This window comes from Branchiostoma lanceolatum, chromosome 18 (assembly GCF_035083965.1).
Source record: "Branchiostoma lanceolatum isolate klBraLanc5 chromosome 18, klBraLanc5.hap2, whole genome shotgun sequence".
In the NCBI taxonomy this organism is placed as follows: domain Eukaryota; kingdom Metazoa; phylum Chordata; class Leptocardii; order Amphioxiformes; family Branchiostomatidae; genus Branchiostoma; species Branchiostoma lanceolatum.
Genome location: NC_089739.1, coordinates 2,992,332 through 3,010,656, shown reverse-complemented (window position 1 = coordinate 3,010,656; position 18,325 = coordinate 2,992,332). Strand labels below are relative to the sequence as shown.

Here is an 18,325-nt window from a genome sequence, read left to right as displayed (position 1 = left end):
GTTTTATCTTTCGATGGTTAGGCTTTGACTCCAAAAGACTACTGCATGTTGCTTAACTTAAAAAAAAACCCAGACGGTTCCTTTTTTTCGATTCTCTTCCTCACATTCATAAGGATTATGATAACATTTACTAACATAATTTCGTCAGGGTACATAATTCCGCCACCCTGAAAAGCTACATACAATAAGATCTCCAACCCAACATCCCATAGCCATAATACACTCCTGTATATCTAAACTGTACATACATACCTTGAGGCACTACACTAGAGATCTCTCAAACACACTGTTTTTCAAAGTGGCGGATTTATGTTACCCGGTGGATTAATGTTAATGGAGGTTAGTTGTAACGATAAATTGGAGAAGAAAACGGAAAATGATTATGCCTGAATCATATCCCTCTACCAATGCTCTTTCTAGGAACACCCCCACAGCAAATAGTACGAAACAGGGTGTCAAATTACTCTACGATTCAGCTACTCCAAATCAGACGACAGGTGACGGGTGGTAACTAAGGCGTGGCACGCCCCCATATGACGTCACTATTTACCTAGAAAACGGCAGGTAGCACGTAGCACCACACAGCAGTTCATTCAAACGTCGAGCCAGCGTCGTGACCCTAGAACTAATCTCAAGTTGTTCAAGTCATTAAGAAGTGGTCAGAAACGTAAGATGGTTGCGGCAGACGGGACGAGAAACGTGCTACGACGGCGGGCCTGGGTTCTGGTGGTGCTGTGTGTGTTTGGGGCGTTCCACAGTGTAACAGGTACGAGTCCGAGTATACATTGTACCGCCTGACCGCCTACTGTAGCAGCTTACATACACATGCCAATTGCATAAGGTTAGACGTTAGAAATACTTGTCAACGCAGCGATTTGAAACCACATTTGGGGAGCATTTAGTATGTTTCTAACCATTGTAACTTGTCAGAAACGTTAAAGAAGAGAGGAGAATTTTATAGAAAGTTTTGGCCCATATTTTGAGACGTAATTACAGCTAGAACACGGTCCCTAGGGGTAGGCGACACATTCCATGGGGGTTAAATACTAGTACGGCACGTTCTTCTAGTAATCTTGGTGAGAAAAGGGGTCATTATTTATCCAAATTTGCATACCGACTCGAAAATCCGCCTTTTGTGTCCATGGAAAAGCGCATAGTTGTTTAAGCTAAGCATATCGTTTGTTCGCAAACTTGTAGGGGTCACGAGACTAGAATAGGAACCGGGATCATATTGCTCTACCAAAACATGTCAGACAACAAAAACGTACCTGTCCGACCTGAATCACCCATAATTTGCCTCATCAACACTGACGGATAAGTCATAAAGTGTCAGGTAGTAATCACAGGTGTTGTAGTGATTGCTTTTGTCACGCATTTTTAGTGTGGGAAATTTGTGAGCAAAAACGACCATAACTGTTCAACCATGTTTGCTAGAACGAAGTTAAATTGCACTGCAGTTACGGTCGACACATATTTTACGGAACTTTGCTTGGTTTGGTGCAATTATACTGCCTAGTACTAAACTACAAGATATTTAGAGGGAAGGTGTAAAATCTGAAGGAAGTGATATTATGCGGTAATGATAAAACCGCCATTAACAGTAATCCGCCGGGCTACATAAATCCACCACTTTGAAAAACAGTGTGTTTGAGAGATCTCTAGTGTAGCATCACCAGTTATGCACAGTTCAGGTATACAGGAGTGCATTATACTGGGGGATGTTGAGTTAGAGATCTATTTGGAGGTATCTTTTCTGAGGGTGGCAGTATTATGTACCCTGGTGGAATTGTGTTATACATGTTAACTGGTTATGTTATTAAATTTCGCCCTACAAATGTGCAAACGATCATCGTACCTTTCCTGAAAACTTTACCCAATTCGAAGCTCTCTTGAATAACCAAATAACATGCAAGTTTTCCCTTTTGTGTGTCGACGGGATATTTAGACTTATTATCTTTCTTCTGATTTCTGTACACATTCAGAAAAAGCACGAAAAGACCCCCCCCTCCCTGTCATCTTCAAATTTTTCCCTCATAGTTTAAAGGTATTATTCGTCATTCAGTGACTCTGAATGGTTTGGGGTTTAGAAGATTTCCCAGAGCAGGAACAAGACTAGAATGTCTGGTTTTGTGGACACTTTCCCCTGTACTTTGTTCCCAAAAGCCCTAATTAGATCAAGGACCAGCGCAGAGGTATGCAGTGAGAACAAATATTTCGCGTGTTAAAGTCGATCCAACTAGCTCGGTAACTAAGCCCAGAGGTATGGTGGAATTACGTAATCTCCAAGCAGACGTACGTGGGATTTGTGGCTTGTTACCTCCATGAAAAACGGAGGTATTGTTTTTGTGGCGCGTCTGTCTGTGTGTCAGTTTGGGTTTCCGGATATTTGTGGTCATCATAACTTGAGAGGCTCTGGATGGATTGCGATGATATTTGGTATGTGGGTAGGTGTTAGGAAGACGAAAGGCAAGGCTGGTTTTGGGCCCCTGGTGTTTGACCCTGGTACTGCAGTATATCGTCCATTTTAAAACATGTTCTGTCCTGGACATGCCATGGTCTTGATTTTTTATGGCAGATAGCTTTTCATGTAAGAAAGAAGTGGTGAAGGTTTGGTCCCCCTAGCAGCTTGCCTGGAACTACAGGGGCGGTTTTTGAATGTCATTTACGTAACGTTTTCTAGTCCTTTCAAATTGATGTTTTTGCTATACCAGCATCACTCGGAAGATGCAAAACATACTACGAAACGACCTACAAAAACACGCCGAGCATTTGTTTGTGTAGCTGCTGTAGAACGTCCAGTTGTAGCATCTTTTGTGGCAGATAGCTTTTTCATGTAGGAAAGAAGTGGTGGAGGTTGGGTCCCCCTATCAGTTTGCTCTGGAACTACAGGTGCGGTTTTTGTGAATGTCATTTACGAAACGTTTTCTAGTCCTTTCAAGTGGATGTTTTTGCTGTACTAGCATCACTCGGAAGATGCAAAACATACTAGAAAACGACATACAAAAACACGCCGAGCATTTGTTTGTGTAGCTGCTGTAGAACGTCCAGTTGTTGCATCGTCTGTGGCAGATAGCTTTTTCATGTAAGAAAGAAGTGGTGGAGGTTTGGTTCCCCCAAGCAGCTTGTTCTGGCATTACAGGGGCTTTTTTGGGAATGTCATTTACGTACGTTTTCTAGTCCTTTCAAGCAAGGAGGTTTCAAGTGAATGTTTTTGCTGTACTAGCATCACCTAGAATATGCACAACATGCTGCGAAACGACCAACAACAACACGCCGAGCATTTTTGTGTGCAAACTACGGTGTACGTACTCCGGGATTTGTGGGTCGTTTCGCTTGGCATCTTCCTATTCCGTGACTCAGATCTTTATCTAGAAACCTATTGTTTGTTTGGTGTCAGCTATGGTCTACAGATTTACGCGAAACCCCTTTATTTAAGATCAGATGCGTGACAAGAACTACCGGTCTTTTAAGGTGGATAAACGCACTTATTTAGATCGTCAGTTTTTCTTTTCATAAGTATGGCTTGCTCAATTGACCACAAAAGAACCTATAATTGAGGATAGCTCGAAGTTTCAATGTATAATTCAGTACCAATAAGCCACATACTAGGAATAAGCCGTTGTTGAATAGTGATTTGAATAGACACGATATCATCAATACAGACAGATTTACCTGTATTTAAAATATTTTAACAAAGCTACCTACAACAGTATTTCAAGTCAGGCAGTAAGTTTATAAAACATTTATGGTATTTTGAATCTGTGACGATTGATACGATGAAAAATGGTCTAAAATGGACATTAATTTTGGGATGATTTTAATCAATTTTAATGTTTTCTTCTGTGATGTGACGGCATGACATATGTTACTATACTAAGTGTACTGTGTTAGCGCACCCATTTAAAAGAGGAAGCTTTTCTCATACATACTAGACCTTTGTATTTGTTCATAACTCAGTGTAACTCAACAATATATAGGAGTTCCTGGCTTTGTTTAGAAATACTCATTCCTTTCTAGATAAACTGGGCCAATGATGTCATTTTTAGTTCGTGACTGTAACTATATGGTAGTTCTGTCTTTTGCTACAATGTGACAGACAAAAGATACGATTTGTCACGAACAACCTGTTCAGCGAATATTTCAACGGTTACAGTTGTATCGGGTGACTAAATTACATGTCCGGACTTTGTTAAGAGCTATTCATTTCTTTCTAGGTAAACTGAGCCAATGACGTCCTTTGTTACTTAGTGACTAACTATATGTTAGTCCTGTCGTTTGTTACAATGTGAGAAACAAAACATGATTTGTCACGAACAACCTGTTTGGGCGAATATTTTAACGATTACAACTGTATCAGGTGACAACAACACATGTCCGGACTTTGTTAAGAGCTACTCATTTCTTTTTTTTTCGGTAAACTGGGCTAGTGACGTCCAATTCAACCTGGTGGCTGGGACTATATAATATATGTATATACAATCGTGACTGTTGTCTATGTATAGTCTTGTCTTTTCTTACAACGTGACAAACAAAATCTATGATTTGTCACGAGCAAACTGTTTTCCAAATATTTCAACGGTTTCACCTGTCAAACAAGGTGAGGCACAAAGAATATCGGGTGACTACAATACGTCAGGGTTTCGGACTTTCTAAAGGGCTACTCATTCCTTTCCCAGTAAACTGGGCCAATGACGTTCTTTTAACACCGTGACTGTTATTTATGGACAGTCTTGTATTTTCTTGCAATGTGAGAGATAAAATCTATGATTTGTCACGAACAAACTGTTTTCCAAATATTTCAACGTTTTCACCTGTCAAAAACGGTGAGGTACAAAGTATATCGGGTGACTACAATACGTCAGAGTCTCGGATTTTTTTTCAAGCTACTCATACCTTTCTTGGTAAACTGGACCATGACTTCCTTTTTATTTCCTGACTGTCATCTATTAATAGCCTTGAATTTTCTTACAGCGAGACAGACACGCGTACGTACGTGCCGTTTGCCACCACTAAACACTGTTTACCAAACAATGTTCTATTGTTCCACGTCTGAATAGCCTCTTTGCAGAGACTACCAATTATCGAGGTCGGTAACCTAACAATTATTCAGTCCATGTACATGTCTGTTACTATGGTGCAAGTGTAAATATAAATACAAACTGATTTTTAGGGTTAAAGTATAGGTCGACCGTCCTAAAACAGACCGTATTCAAGTGACGTCATCTGTGCATTTGCCGCCATGTTGTGTCCCTTGTCCAAACTTGTCCAGGGGCATAGATTGAACTTTAAAGCGTTATTAAAGATGCATCCATCCCTTCTCGAGTAATCCTGTTTCAAATTCTGCAACTGAAATGCTCCCTGCAGTTCCGAAGAAAGCTGTTAGTTAAGTAAGAGAGGTCAAATTTTTATCATTTCTTTCCAAGCACATCTAGCACCCCTAAATCATTCATCCATTGGCCAAATTATGTTTGGGAGTAACGTTACATAGATACAGCTTTCGGCGGAAATGGGAAATTGACATTTGTTTGTTCGATGCTTTCTGGGCTTGCATTATTCAGTTAACGTTAAATCATCGAAATCGTTTCCGATTCAATGGCTAGATACGTCCTTTGTACATGTAGAAATTTATTATCTGGTTTTCGCTAACACTGATACATTTACAAAATGTCGGGTCACTTAATTTCAACTAAAAAAAATACGCATTCATAAGTTGGTCTCATGATATTTGGCACACTAGCTTTAAAGTAAGAAAAAAATCTTAAAGGTTCAATTTGGATTTTTCTTTGTTCAAAATTACAAATTTCGAGATGTTACCGAAGTGTTCTTATAACACCTTTTTTTTGTTCTACAGGGTGTTTAGAAGAAGGCTACGTCCTTTTTAATGGTGTTTGCTACAAGGAATTTGCGGAGGAGAAAACCTACGAAGAGGCAAGAGCGACATGTGCATCGGACGGTGGACTGCTAGCCATGCCGAAGGACAACACGACCAACACTTTCATCCACAATCTCGCAGGGGGTAGAAATCCATGGATTGGATTGAATGACATCAACAACGAAGGTCAGTGGGTGTTTGAAGACGGCCAAACGTTGGAGTCATCCGGCTACAGCAACTGGAACCGCGGGGAACCGAATGATCTTGGCCGTGGCGAAGACTGCGCCGTAGTGTACGGTTCTGGTCACGTCTGGAATGACGCACCGTGCAGCCTCACAAAGGGATTCATCTGTCAGCTAGGTACGTGTTATGGAACACTTAAATGCATTTATGTTCGCACACAAGCACAAAATAGTGCTTCTAGAAGTAACCATACCAAGACAAATCTACACTACATCTTTCTGACATAAGAAGGTATCTACCACAACAACAAATATCAAAATCACAGCATGTCCTGGCAAATAGATACAATAACCGGACGTTCTGCTGCGGTACCGAGGAAAGCTGCCAGGAGGTCCAAAATCAACCTTTTACCTTCGATAAAATTGTTCTTCAATTCCGCGAAATGTAAATAGGCACAAACTCCAATAATGACGGAGTTAACTACTATGTCACCATCTTTTGATTGATGTCAAAAGACCAATATCACATAAGTGAGCACGTTGTAAACATATGCAAAACCTGTTAAATACAGCCCCATTCGGAATTTAAACTGATGATAGGCGAAGGGAGATAGCGATTAAAATATCTTGTGCGTGCAGGTGAAACTGGTCGAGCCTGCGAGAGGGAATTGCTGACGATCACATGTGCTGAAGGAGGAACTATTCTAGTTTCATACGCAAACTACGGCCGGACCTCATCTACATACTGTACAGAGGTGAGTACGATACGTATACACGCATCTAGTAGCCAATGAGGAGGGGCTGCATGCATCCTGCCTAACGGGCGCCAGTGTTCCGAATGAAAGCGAGAACATCCGAGCGGGCACGAAAACACCCGAAACGCACGGCAACACCCGAGAGCTCCCAAACAGGCTGGAAGAAGCCGAGAGGCATTATTTCTGGAATATTTCGATTTTCATTTACTTTCCGTTACAAGATCATCTTTTTAGATCATCTTTTTTCTTACACATTTTTGTTGTTTTTCGGATTCCAACAGGGCCCACGCCTAACAGACACCGACTGTACCTCCGACACTAGCCAGAATCTGGTGTCTCAATTGTGTAATGGGCAAGAGAGGTGTTCCATACAAGCGTCTAACTCGGTCTTCGGCGACCCCTGTGTGGGCACGCACAAATACCTGGAGGTGGTGTACAGCTGTGTTCGCCCGGGGGATGCGACATCTACAACCGAGCAGATGACAGCAGCAACCAGCTATACACAAGGTAAACGGGTTACTTTTGTTGTTGTTGTTGTTGTTGTCCTTGTTTAACGTCTATTATATCGCTAGACGTTATCTCTTGGTGCTGGGTGACGCTTGGTTCAGTTAAGAGTCAATTGTCTCTCTAGGTATTTAACTCTTGGTAACTTGCTGGAAGTGATTCTAGCAGAGCGCATCGAGTCTGTGCATACTCTCGATGTACCTGGAGAATGCCAAGTACATCTGCTTGTTGATTGTCTCCGATTACGTACATTGTATACGCCGCTTTATAGGGTCATGAAGAAATTCAAATATGATGTGTATTCATATGTACAAAACGGAAGTACGTGTATGTACAAAAGTGTGTGTGTATGCATGCATTCGTGTATGTATATGTGTGTGTGTGTCTGTCTGCATGTGAGTGGCGCATGGGGGGGCGTATATTTGCTTATAGGTGTGTGTGTGTGTGTGTGCGCGTATGTATAAATTTGAGTAATAATGTGTGCATACATATAATGTTATATGCTGCCATTCCATTCCTACAGAAATATGCCTCCTTCCATATGACGATTATTCTTTGCATTTTCAGGCTATTGCGCAGAGGACGTTGTTGAGACAGAGGCCGGCCAGTTTGTTTTCAACAGCACGGAGGGCGGAGGTTTCTCCTACTCCGAAGAACGCTGCCCCTCCTCATCAGGTAGGGCAAGGCTTCGCTCCTACGGCGTTGCCAAAAAAGAGGAAGAAGAAGATGCATGTGTACGTTTGTTTTAGCGAGATCCGGAAGCTAAATCTATAGCAACGTTACCTAAACAAAAAGTGTTCCCTTTACGCTGTTGGTTTGTAAATGTTTCCGTATGCCATAGCTATCACTGTTATGGAGAAATTTGACTTCAAAACAGATTTGCAGTACTGTAAATGCATTTAAGTTCGCGTGGTTTTCATTTCGCAGTATGGGGAAAATAAACTGTTCGCGGTGGTTTTAATTTCTCGTTTGAAACAATTGTAGCGCTACAGCCATAGGGGGCAAAATGTTCCGCGGTGGTTTTAAGTTCGCTCTGAAAGGTCACCGCGAAAACCGCGAACATAAAACCACCGCGAACATTTCTGCATTTACAACATTGTTTTGAACCTAAATTGAATGTTACAACTGTTTATTTTTCTGAACACCCCTACTCAACAGTGAAGCCCCAGGCCTCGCGTTTCTGCAGGGTCACCACGACTGGAACTGCGGTGTGGGACCCACCTGTCGTCCTGACATGTGACGTCAGCTTACGAAACCTGTCTCAGGTAAATCTTGGTCTCCAGACTACTAGTAACACTGACTGTTCTTGTACAAGTAAATCACAAACACAAAAGGCATCGTGTGGCACAATCGGTAGGGTGTTTCGCCCACAACCGAGAGGTCCCAGGTTCGAAACCACCGATATACCCCGATGTTGTGCCCTTGGGAAAGGTACTTTACACGACTTTCCGACTTATAAATAAATAAATAGATAAAAGGCGTTATTGTTTGGGAGCTTAGTTCGATTAAATGTTTATTTCTTATATTGATCAACATCGCAATGTTTTCTATTTCTGATAAAAGAAATTGATACAACAGCGACTTTTAAAAAGCAGTAACTAGCAATCTAGTACTGAAAAGTGACTTATTGTTATCTTAGATTTGAGCTGAAATATTGGCAACTTGAGGATTCTTAAGGCGTCTTTAAATTTGAGCAGTAGTTTATTTGTCAGGGTAACTTTTGACTGCTTAGGAAGACTTATATTACCAAAAGTCCATGTAATCTAGTAGCCTCCGTTGCAGACTTCCGGCTGTTTTCATTTTCTAAGTTCCAGTTTTACTATTACATTTTTATCTTGTTGTTAGCTTCCCGGCTAGCAATTAGAAGAAAAAAAATGTAATAGTATAAAAACAATAACTTGAAAAAGAAAACAGCCGGGAGGCATCAACATCGGAGGCTAGTAATCTAGTCTAAATGTTACTAACGTTCGCTTGCTAACACAGAGCAGTCAAACACCGAGGGGATATAGCAGATTCTATCCAGTTTAAGTATCGTCTTTGTGAACACCTGCTGTTTTCTGTTGTTTGCAGACGATAATAGCAACCGCTGAAGCAGCCCTAGCGGTGGCCACGGAACTGCAGGTGATCACAGCACAGGCTAACACCCTCTCGTCTGATGACGTCACCATCGCTAGTGTCCTCATACAACAAATAGCCAACGCGATCCCGACAGAACAGGTATTTCTTTACCCATATGTACTAGTAGTTATAGAATTCACCACATGGTGTAGATAGTATGTAAGCAATGTATCTAAGTGCCTGAGTTTTGATGCTGGTTTTGATGTTGATGATATTAGTGAACCATAACTTTATTACCTTCGCCTATAAGAATATTCTGGACATGCTATGGTCGTGATCTCATAGTGGCAGATAGCTCTTTGGAGGGGGTGGGAGTAAGTCCTGCAAGTTTTGGCCCCTAGTGGCGTTTTTGGTACTGCAGGAGCCGATTTTTGGTCAAACTTTGAAAGGGAATAACTCAATTAAAAATCAAGAAGGGTTTGACAGATCTTCATTGTCGATGTGGTGATATACATGATCTCTATTCAAGCCACCCTAAACAGACGGGGGGCGACACAAACTTTCTGACACCTTTCTGTCTTTGTCCCATTACCGAGACCGTGTATCTGTGAGGTCACCAATCAGAACTATCTATTTAAGTCAGAGGCAAACTCTATTGGTATCAATGTAATGAAAAATGGTTGCTTTAAACGAAGGCCGAGCATAACATGGAGAGAAACGTAGAACTCCAATACTATCTTTATCATGTACTATATCATGCTGAGATGGGGCAAGGCTTCAAGTGCAGCCTGCCCATGCGGGGCAAATACCCAAACTATACAACACCTTCAACAGAACTGTGAACTTGGCACAACATGCACTGACGATGATCTTCGAGGGGTCAACCAGACTACCCGTCAGTGAATACAGCAGTGGAGCGACAAGATATGCTGATGATGATGATCATTGGTAAAGTAACTTATATATTTTTTTCTATCTTAGATTGGAGATTCTCTCATGACAACTATAGGCAACTTAATGAATGTAGACTCAGCCGTGCTGCAGCAGAGCCAGCAAGACAGAGGAGGGCCGACAAGGTACAGTAACTATTGAAGCATTTGCCATATAATTATATTCTCCAAGAAGAGGTTTCGGTCGAGTAGGGTAGGAGTGTCCTTGATTTTTTACGTCTGTCTCCCTTCGAGACGTAAAAAATCTCGGACATTCCTACCCTACTGGACCGAAACCTCTGTTCGGAGAGTAATATAATTACACCACAACGTGTTTGTTTCCCAAGTAACGTGCAGTGTATTAAAGGCCCGCTATGTAAGATCAGGACAATACAGAAAACTTAACATTTTGTTTCTGACAAAATATCTAATGTGTAATACGAACTTAACAATAAAAGAATAGAAAACAGGGTAGCATCTAGGAGAGAACCACTTTCATGTTTTGATGTGGTGCATTTAATTAAGAACACTCTATTGTGTCTTTTTCAGAGTTGTACAGTCTTTGGAGACCTTTTCGGATACAGTGATACTTACAGGAGAAAAGTACACCTCCGTGCGGCCAGGTGTGGCACTGCAGGCAGCGGACATCAGTGTAGAGGAGCTAGACAAGGGGCAAGGTCAGCATGAAATGCACCTGCGTCATTTTGATAATTGGTATATGAGTAGTTTTTGATAAGGATTCGAGATTATCAATTTTTGGCCCCCTAGTGGCTTTTTATGGTACTGCAGCGGAATTTCTAGTTTTGATATTTCGTGTTCTAGACAAGCTGTGGTCACGGTTTTTGGGTTGGTAGATAGCTCTTGTGGTCGGGAAGAAGTGAAACAAGTTTAGGCCCTCTAGCAGCCGTTTTTTAAACTGCAGAGGGCGTTTCTGTTGCAGATTTTGAAACATGACGAGTCACGATGTTTTTTTAACTATAACGTGTTGTGATAAAACAAGATCATTAGTACAAACTGTATTTACTCCTGCTTCTTTCACTTTTCTGGTCTATTGCTATGTTCATAAATGATTTAAAAATGTAAAATGTTAGCTTACCAAAACATAACTACTATCTCTTTAGGATTTGCCTTCTATCCGAGTGGGAACAGTTCTAACAGCTTGATGGACGGCAGTGTGTCCGGCTTCACTGTTGGCGCTGTAAGAGAACCTCTACAGACAGCCGACATCTCCATCACTCTACCGGCTAACCTCTCAAGTATGGTACAGATCAACAACACAGGAGGTACAATACTGTACTTAAGTATGTACAATTAAGTTTCGCGGTGATTTCATTCGCGTTTAGGAGTGTTCGCGGTGGTTTTGAGTTAGCGGTTAAAACAAGTTAGAGTTAGCGTTGGGCTGACTTACTCAAATTTTCGAGTGAACAGTACCAGTCTATGTCAAGGAAAGGGCGATCCAATACATCTGTGACGTCACATTATGCAGATAGGACACGTGACTCGGTGAGCAGCAAATCATTAGTTGCAGGAAGTCTGTGGTGTCCTCCGTCTCTAATAGAAGATGCTAATACCCAACACAGTATTGATATATACATGTTGGAATTGTTGCTTCGTCAGCACTTTTTGCATGTATAAGTCAGAGTTCATCATAGTGTGCATATATTTCAAAATCAGCTGTGTATGTCGTCCTGATATCTCGACGAATCATGTCCTTTGTTGATTGATTTATCAGAAACAACAAAAAGCAGGGGACGTTAATGAAAATTTGTTTCCCTCTGCAGATGTTCGGGTGAGTTATACCCTCTACAACGACAGCAGCCTGTTCGTCCAGCCTTCCCAGGGTGCAGTGGGAACCCGAATCGTCGGCAGCAGAATCGCGGGCTTGCCGATGAAGAACCTGACACACCCAGTCACCGTCACCTTCGCACCTCTGCAGGTACATAAGCGTGTTATAAGCGAATTCACAATTTGAAATGCGCATGCGGGAGGTCAAAGGTGAAGGTCCTTAAGTTGTAAACATTTCATGTCTAGACCATGCATGATGTTTTGTTTTGTGTTTTGTTTATGCCTTATGGGACTTCAACTTTGACATATTACCAACAACGCATTACATTGCGCATGCGCAGATCAAACAAGCTTGTTCACGAGGACTGAATTATGAATGATAGGGATAATCATCAAGGGGGGTGATAGAAATCGAGCATCGATAGGGAGCATATCAACATCTAATATTGAAAAAAAAATAAATAGAAAATGGAAAGGAAAAAGCCCACACAAAGTGTTGTATTCAGATTGGGAGAAAACCATTTCCGAGTAATTTCGATGGGCACTGATTTTGTAAAACTATAGCAATATTTCAAAATTGTTGATGGCCGTTCAATGCCAACGAAACTATCTTATGAATGCGGAATGAACCTAAATACTGTGAAACAGACTTGCACAATCCTTAACCAAAGGGATTTTCCAATGTGTCTTTTGAGGATCGTAAGTGAACGGCTTTGTTTCTTGCCTTTCAGGACTTCTCTCCTGAAGATGTCAAGGAGGTCCGATGTGTGTTCTGGGATTTCGAGGCCGAGGCAGGACAGGGGGCGTGGTCAAATGAGGGCTGCATGGGTCAAACAGAGGACAACGGGCGGTACACATGTACCTTCAACCACCTCACCAACTTTGCTGTCTTCTTTGTGAGTAGCAAAACATGATTTCTTTTAATTAATTAATTAATCGAGATTTACTAAGTGAAATTGGTGAGAATCCGACAACATGAACATATGTATAGGTAATTTCTCTGCCTGAACAGCTTTTGGTTAAAAAAAGCAAGAAATACATAAATGTAGTCCAAGCATAATCAATTAACCAACGGTACTAATCGGTAGTAACAACAAATATGGGTCATTGTTATATATGCTTGGTGATGATAAGATGACTACAGTCGGGTTTCGAACAGTTAATCTTTCTGGCCACGGTACGGGCTTAAGCTTAAGGTTTTATGAGTTTGATATCAGAACAGAATCCTTTGGGAGTTTCTGGCCCTCTTATCTTTTCCAGAGCAGGGAGTAACAAAATATATATTTGCTATGTACCGAGAATCTTTATTACCTCATACATAGTTGTCCTGCTTGACGTTTAGTTGCTCATTTTCCAGGATCTGCGCGACGGGTTTGGAAGCCATGATAAGATACTGGAGGTCATCACAACTATCGGCTGTGTCGTGTCCATCACTGGTCTGGTTCTCACCCTACTGTCCTTCATCGTTACCATGTAAGTCATGACTGTAGCAACAATACCAGGTTTCATCTACAATAACGTATTCTCCTCTCTACCCTTTTCAGGGGTCGTAGCTAATCACTAAAAAGATTGTATTTTCTAGAGAGGGTAAAGGTATTATAATAAAGAGGAGGTCGGCTCCTCAAAACACTTTCTTTCCGGCACCAGGGAACTTCTCGAAGTTATGCTGTTCATACACACACACACACACACACACACACACACACACACACACACACACACACACACACACACACACACACATACACACACACATACACACACACACACACACACACACACACACAAATTCCCCATAGCTAACCTTTTCCGAAATTTCATGGCGTTTGGCCATAAAATATTAAGGTATGAAGCTCCACAGCTGAGAAGAGTAGGGTCACAGCCGGACGAAACCAAATCCACACGAAGGGGAGTCAAGAGCCAGAAAACAAAGTAAAAATACAGTCATTCCCTGCCAGCGGAAGGGACATAAGGTTGCTCTTGGCGATTCCTAGAATGTAGGGAATAAGGTCGTCCATGAGTCCAAGTACGCATGCGCAGCGACATGTATTGTGGGTAATGTGCCAAAGGTAAAAGCTCATGGGACATAAATAAGACAAATCCAGACAATGAGTGATCGAGAAGAGAACTGTTGACAAGTCAGCAGTGGCCTTTACCTTTGAACTAACTCATGCGTACTCGGAATCGTGAACGACCTTATAGAGCCGTAGATGGTAGATGTTATAGTGCATGCATTGGTGCATGTACGCAAAGGAACTTTGGAGGCTTATAAACGTCAAATATGATCACAGATTACAAAGGTAGGCAATACCTAGAAAATAACATGTACATGTATTGTCTTGAATGTCTGTAATTCTAGGAAATACAACCGCCGTGTTGTGGGAGCTCACGCCAAGAACCAGCGCCTCGTTCTCATCAACCTTTGCGCGGCTCTGCTGTCCATCCTCGTCATCTTCCTAACCGGCATCAATCAAACAGCTTCTTCCATTGGCTGCACGATCGTGGCAGCGTTGTTACACTACTTCCTATTGGCTGCCCTGATCTGGATGGCGATGGAAGCCATCAACATCTACCTGGCAACCGTGATGGTTTTTGATCATTACGTCACCAGGAACTTCATATACAAGGCTGCTGCAGTAGCGTGGGGTGAGCAGAACGAATCTTAATTACTTTTTATTATTTTCACTACAATCAGTTGTTAATTTGTTAGAACAAAATTTGTGTTTTAAAGAAAACCCAAGCAATATTAGGGCCCGGAAATTTTGCATTTTGAAAGTCTATCTATTTAGTCATTTCTATATATGATTAGTTTAAGCAATACTATCACAATGTATAGCAACGTCCATGATACAAGAATACGCTGTCGTTGCGATGTGAGAACTCACTGAAAATCGTCGCCGAGGTTTTTATAGGCTCACGAAACTAAGGGGATCATCGTACAGCACGATTTTGTGCGATTTTAAAATGCTCAAAGTATGAAGTTACTACGCAATTGTGCTAAACAGTGTTAGTTAATATCACTTCCATAAAGATTTCAGCATTATTTTATTTCCATTTTTTAATTAAGCATTATTTCGGTACATGTATCAAAATAAACGACTTTGAATGAATCCTGTATTAAACAATAACGCATTTTGAACTGTTTTCTAGGCTTCCCATTTCTCATCGCTGTGTCTACAGCGGGTCCCTCAAGTCTCTACGAATACAGGAGCACTAAATAGTAAGTTTTGGTCGGGCCATAGTTTCGAGACCTACGTACATATTTGGCGATACAACATGAATCAGCAGCAGCTTCCATGTTATTGGAAACTGGTATGGTTAGCAAAGTCAGCCAATATTTTTCACGTGCACCTTCCGACGTTTCGGTATTCGTCTGCCTGGTTCTTCATGACATGACTAAACTGACCAGTTCTACTTACACTGCACGAAATGGCCTCGGATCCTAACGTATCTTGAAGTATCCTGACGTGATCTGAAACCAAAGATCCAAAAGAATCCGAATGGATCCGGGGCCGTATATTTCTCGGCAGGCTAATGCGCATTCTAATATTGGGACTAGATGATACACAACTTGTGTAAGTACGTACTTACACAACTCAAATATGCAGGTGGTACCTTTAGTCCCAATATGTGGATGCGCATTAGCCTGCTGAGAAATATACGGCCCCGAATCCGTTCGGATTCTTCCGGATTTTAGGTTCCGGATCACGTCAGGATACGTCAGGATCCGAGGCCATTTCGTGCAGAGTTAGCACTGCAGCTAGGTGGCGCTGCAGTGGGACGAATGCGGTCCCAAATGTGACTGAACTTGTCTTCTCCTTATCGCGGTTCATCACTGATGAAGTAGATACATAATAGCATACTAGTTTGAATAAAAGACTATTTGTACACAACCAAGAGATTTATTAAGTGAGCCAGTCAGAATTGCCTTGAAGAAGGTGACAGGTGGTCGACCGGTCACTGAAACGTCGGTGGAATAAATCTCTTGGTTGTGTAAAAAGAGTATTTTTTATTCAGTGACTTACGAACCTGATGAAACTCTTAAAGTAAGCATACTAGTTTGTTAAAGATAGATACTATCATTTTTTAAAATTTACAGTTAATATTTACTCCATTTTCTTTCCCCTGTCCATAGCTGCTGGTTAGCAAGGCTTACTCTACAGTACGCGTTTCTGCTGCCAGCGGGTCTCATACTGCTGTTCAACATGGTGGTATTCTCCATCGTCATGTACAAACTGCTCAAGAGAGAGAAGAAACAGAAAAAGTTGACAGGTAATATTTGAACATGAACTTAGAAAAGATTTAAGAAGAAAAGAAATCGAACTTGGAGCTTTACTACAAGCACACGTAACTTTTACATACCGAAGTCTGAAATTATCGATGATTTGGCCTTCTTCACAAAAATGATTGCAATTTTATGGCACATCGCCTGAAACGAACAAGATTAAGATGTAAAAAAACAACAACAGTGATTCTAGTCGATATAGATTCGTTTACAGAAAATCGTCAAGCTATGTAATATTCTATCGTATCGCACTTATTTACTGCAGCGAGCAACTTTCGTTGGTCTGAAACCTGTTCTTCATAATACCTGGACACATCCCAGTATAGTTCCTAGAATTCTTGCAGACTGCACACAATACCATACAATTAGGCTCGCTCCTGAAGCGTCGCCAATAACTGACCATTCAAGGAAATAAAACTTACACAACATGATTTCCAAGTCGTAGCCACGTAATGATTATAATTACTAATGTGTTTGAAATACAGTTGCTAAGAAAAACGAGGCAGACCACCAGTGGGTGCTCCGACAGCTACGCCGAGCCTTCAGCATCATGGTCCTGTTCGGTCTCACATGGGTCTTCGGCTTCTTCTTCGTCATCGACGACGCCGCCGCCCGAACCGCCTTCGCCTACCTGTTCTGTATCTTCAACACGCTACAGGGACTCTTCATTTTCGTCTTCCATTGCTTTATGAGAGAGGACGTACAAAAGTGGAGAAAGGAGTTCTTTGGCAAAGGGAAGAAGAAGAATCACTATGTTGTCAATAGAAGCACGTTTTCGTCGTCAGTGGCGCGAACACCACAGAACATTAGTTTCAACCCTTCTCCGTCTGTTAGCAAAGCGTAGCTATTGTATCTATGTTTACATGTACATTGTAAATAGTTTACGTTTGGGACCGCATCTGTTAGCAGCGACACCTATAGCTGCAGTGCAAAGTGAATCAGTCAGAAAATAATTGTCCTGAGGAAGTTAACAGACGCACACCGAAACGTATTAAACACTTAATCGTATTCGTGCAAAGAATTGCAATTGCCAGAACAAAGGGGAAGAAGAGGAGTCATAATGTTGTCAATAAGAATACTTTTTATCGTCTGACGGTTAAGCATGGTCGTAGTAGAATGTAGGTTAGAATTTAAAAAAAAGATGTCGTGACTTTTATTTGTACTGAGAAAATGCTTGAGAAATCCACAACGTAGATATAATGACGCTATAGTTGTCAAATATTCGTTATTTTGAAATGCTTTAGGTACTCAAGTTACATGTACAATTGTCAAAATGAAAGAGTTTAGCAGTTAAAGGAATGATGCACGAACAATACAGTAGATAAGTTATTACTAAGCTTTGAAGTATGACAGAAGTTACTAAGATTTTGGTACTTTGCACGTGAGAATTGTTCTTTCTGTTTATTATTTGTAAATGTTTGACAATGTATTGTACATATTTCGTTACGATTAAATTTCCAAAATAGCCAGTAAGTTTAGTTGAACATTCAATGTTACCTTGTTTAGTTTTTAAAGCTATACTAGTATTATGAAGTAACTTGAGCGTATACGTAAGAAGTAAGAAAAGCAGAAACATATTTAGTAGATGTAAGTAATTCTATGTTTTACGTTCAGGCCACAATGACTCGATTTTAAATGATGACGAAGTCTGTAAAACTATTGAACCCAGCACAACAGTTTATTACATTGTGAACAATAAATTCTCGTTGTTCTTTCATCAGGATTACAGTTCCATATTCTATTGTTCAACAGAGTGTATATAGTTTTACAAAACCTTCAGTTTTAGTCGCAGACAAAGACTGAAACATCGAGGCTGAGAAAGTACAAATAGACTCTACCTAGTAAGCTTAAACGTAACATTCTATTGTCTCATGTGCTATCTGTGTTTAAGGTATACACTTCAGTTCTCGCAAGCTAGAATGATAAAGTTTGATACTTTACTTCAACACAGGCAA

At 41.1% G+C, this 18,325-nt stretch overlaps 1 protein-coding gene across 2 annotated transcripts; it reads left to right on the top strand.

Annotated features, from left to right (window-relative positions):
• The first annotated feature begins 551 nt into the window (after positions 1-551).
• Positions 552-17,489, top strand: LOC136424187 (adhesion G-protein coupled receptor G7-like). Of its 2 annotated transcripts, XM_066412696.1 has the most exons (18): positions 552-766; positions 5,852-6,232; positions 6,694-6,809; positions 7,091-7,316; positions 7,881-7,988; positions 8,472-8,578; positions 9,384-9,530; positions 10,353-10,447; positions 10,850-10,977; positions 11,422-11,583; positions 12,082-12,236; positions 12,817-12,981; positions 13,443-13,558; positions 13,931-14,017; positions 14,445-14,731; positions 15,236-15,305; positions 16,221-16,357; positions 16,856-17,489. In XM_066412696.1, exons 1-18 carry the CDS (start codon positions 673-675, stop codon positions 17,212-17,214), a joined length of 2,940 nt encoding a protein of 979 aa, XP_066268793.1. In that variant the 5' UTR covers positions 552-672; the 3' UTR covers positions 17,215-17,489. The 2 variants fall into 2 exon arrangements, with proteins under 2 accessions (XP_066268793.1, XP_066268794.1); XM_066412697.1 differs by lacking the exon at positions 13,931-14,017.
• Positions 17,490-18,325: the final 836 nt, after the last annotated feature.

Excerpts from the sequence above, each read along its gene's own strand:
- LOC136424187 (XM_066412696.1), top strand. The coding sequence starts at position 673 with ATGGTTGCGGCAGACGGGACGAGAAACGTGCTACGACGGCGGGCCTGG. Across the intron at positions 7,317-7,880 it reads AGCAACCAGCTATACACAAG|GCTATTGCGCAGAGGACGTT; the intron begins GTAAACGGGTTA and ends TTGCATTTTCAG. Across the intron at positions 14,018-14,444 it reads GTCAAGAGCCAGAAAACAAA|GAAATACAACCGCCGTGTTG; the intron begins GTAAAAATACAG and ends CTGTAATTCTAG.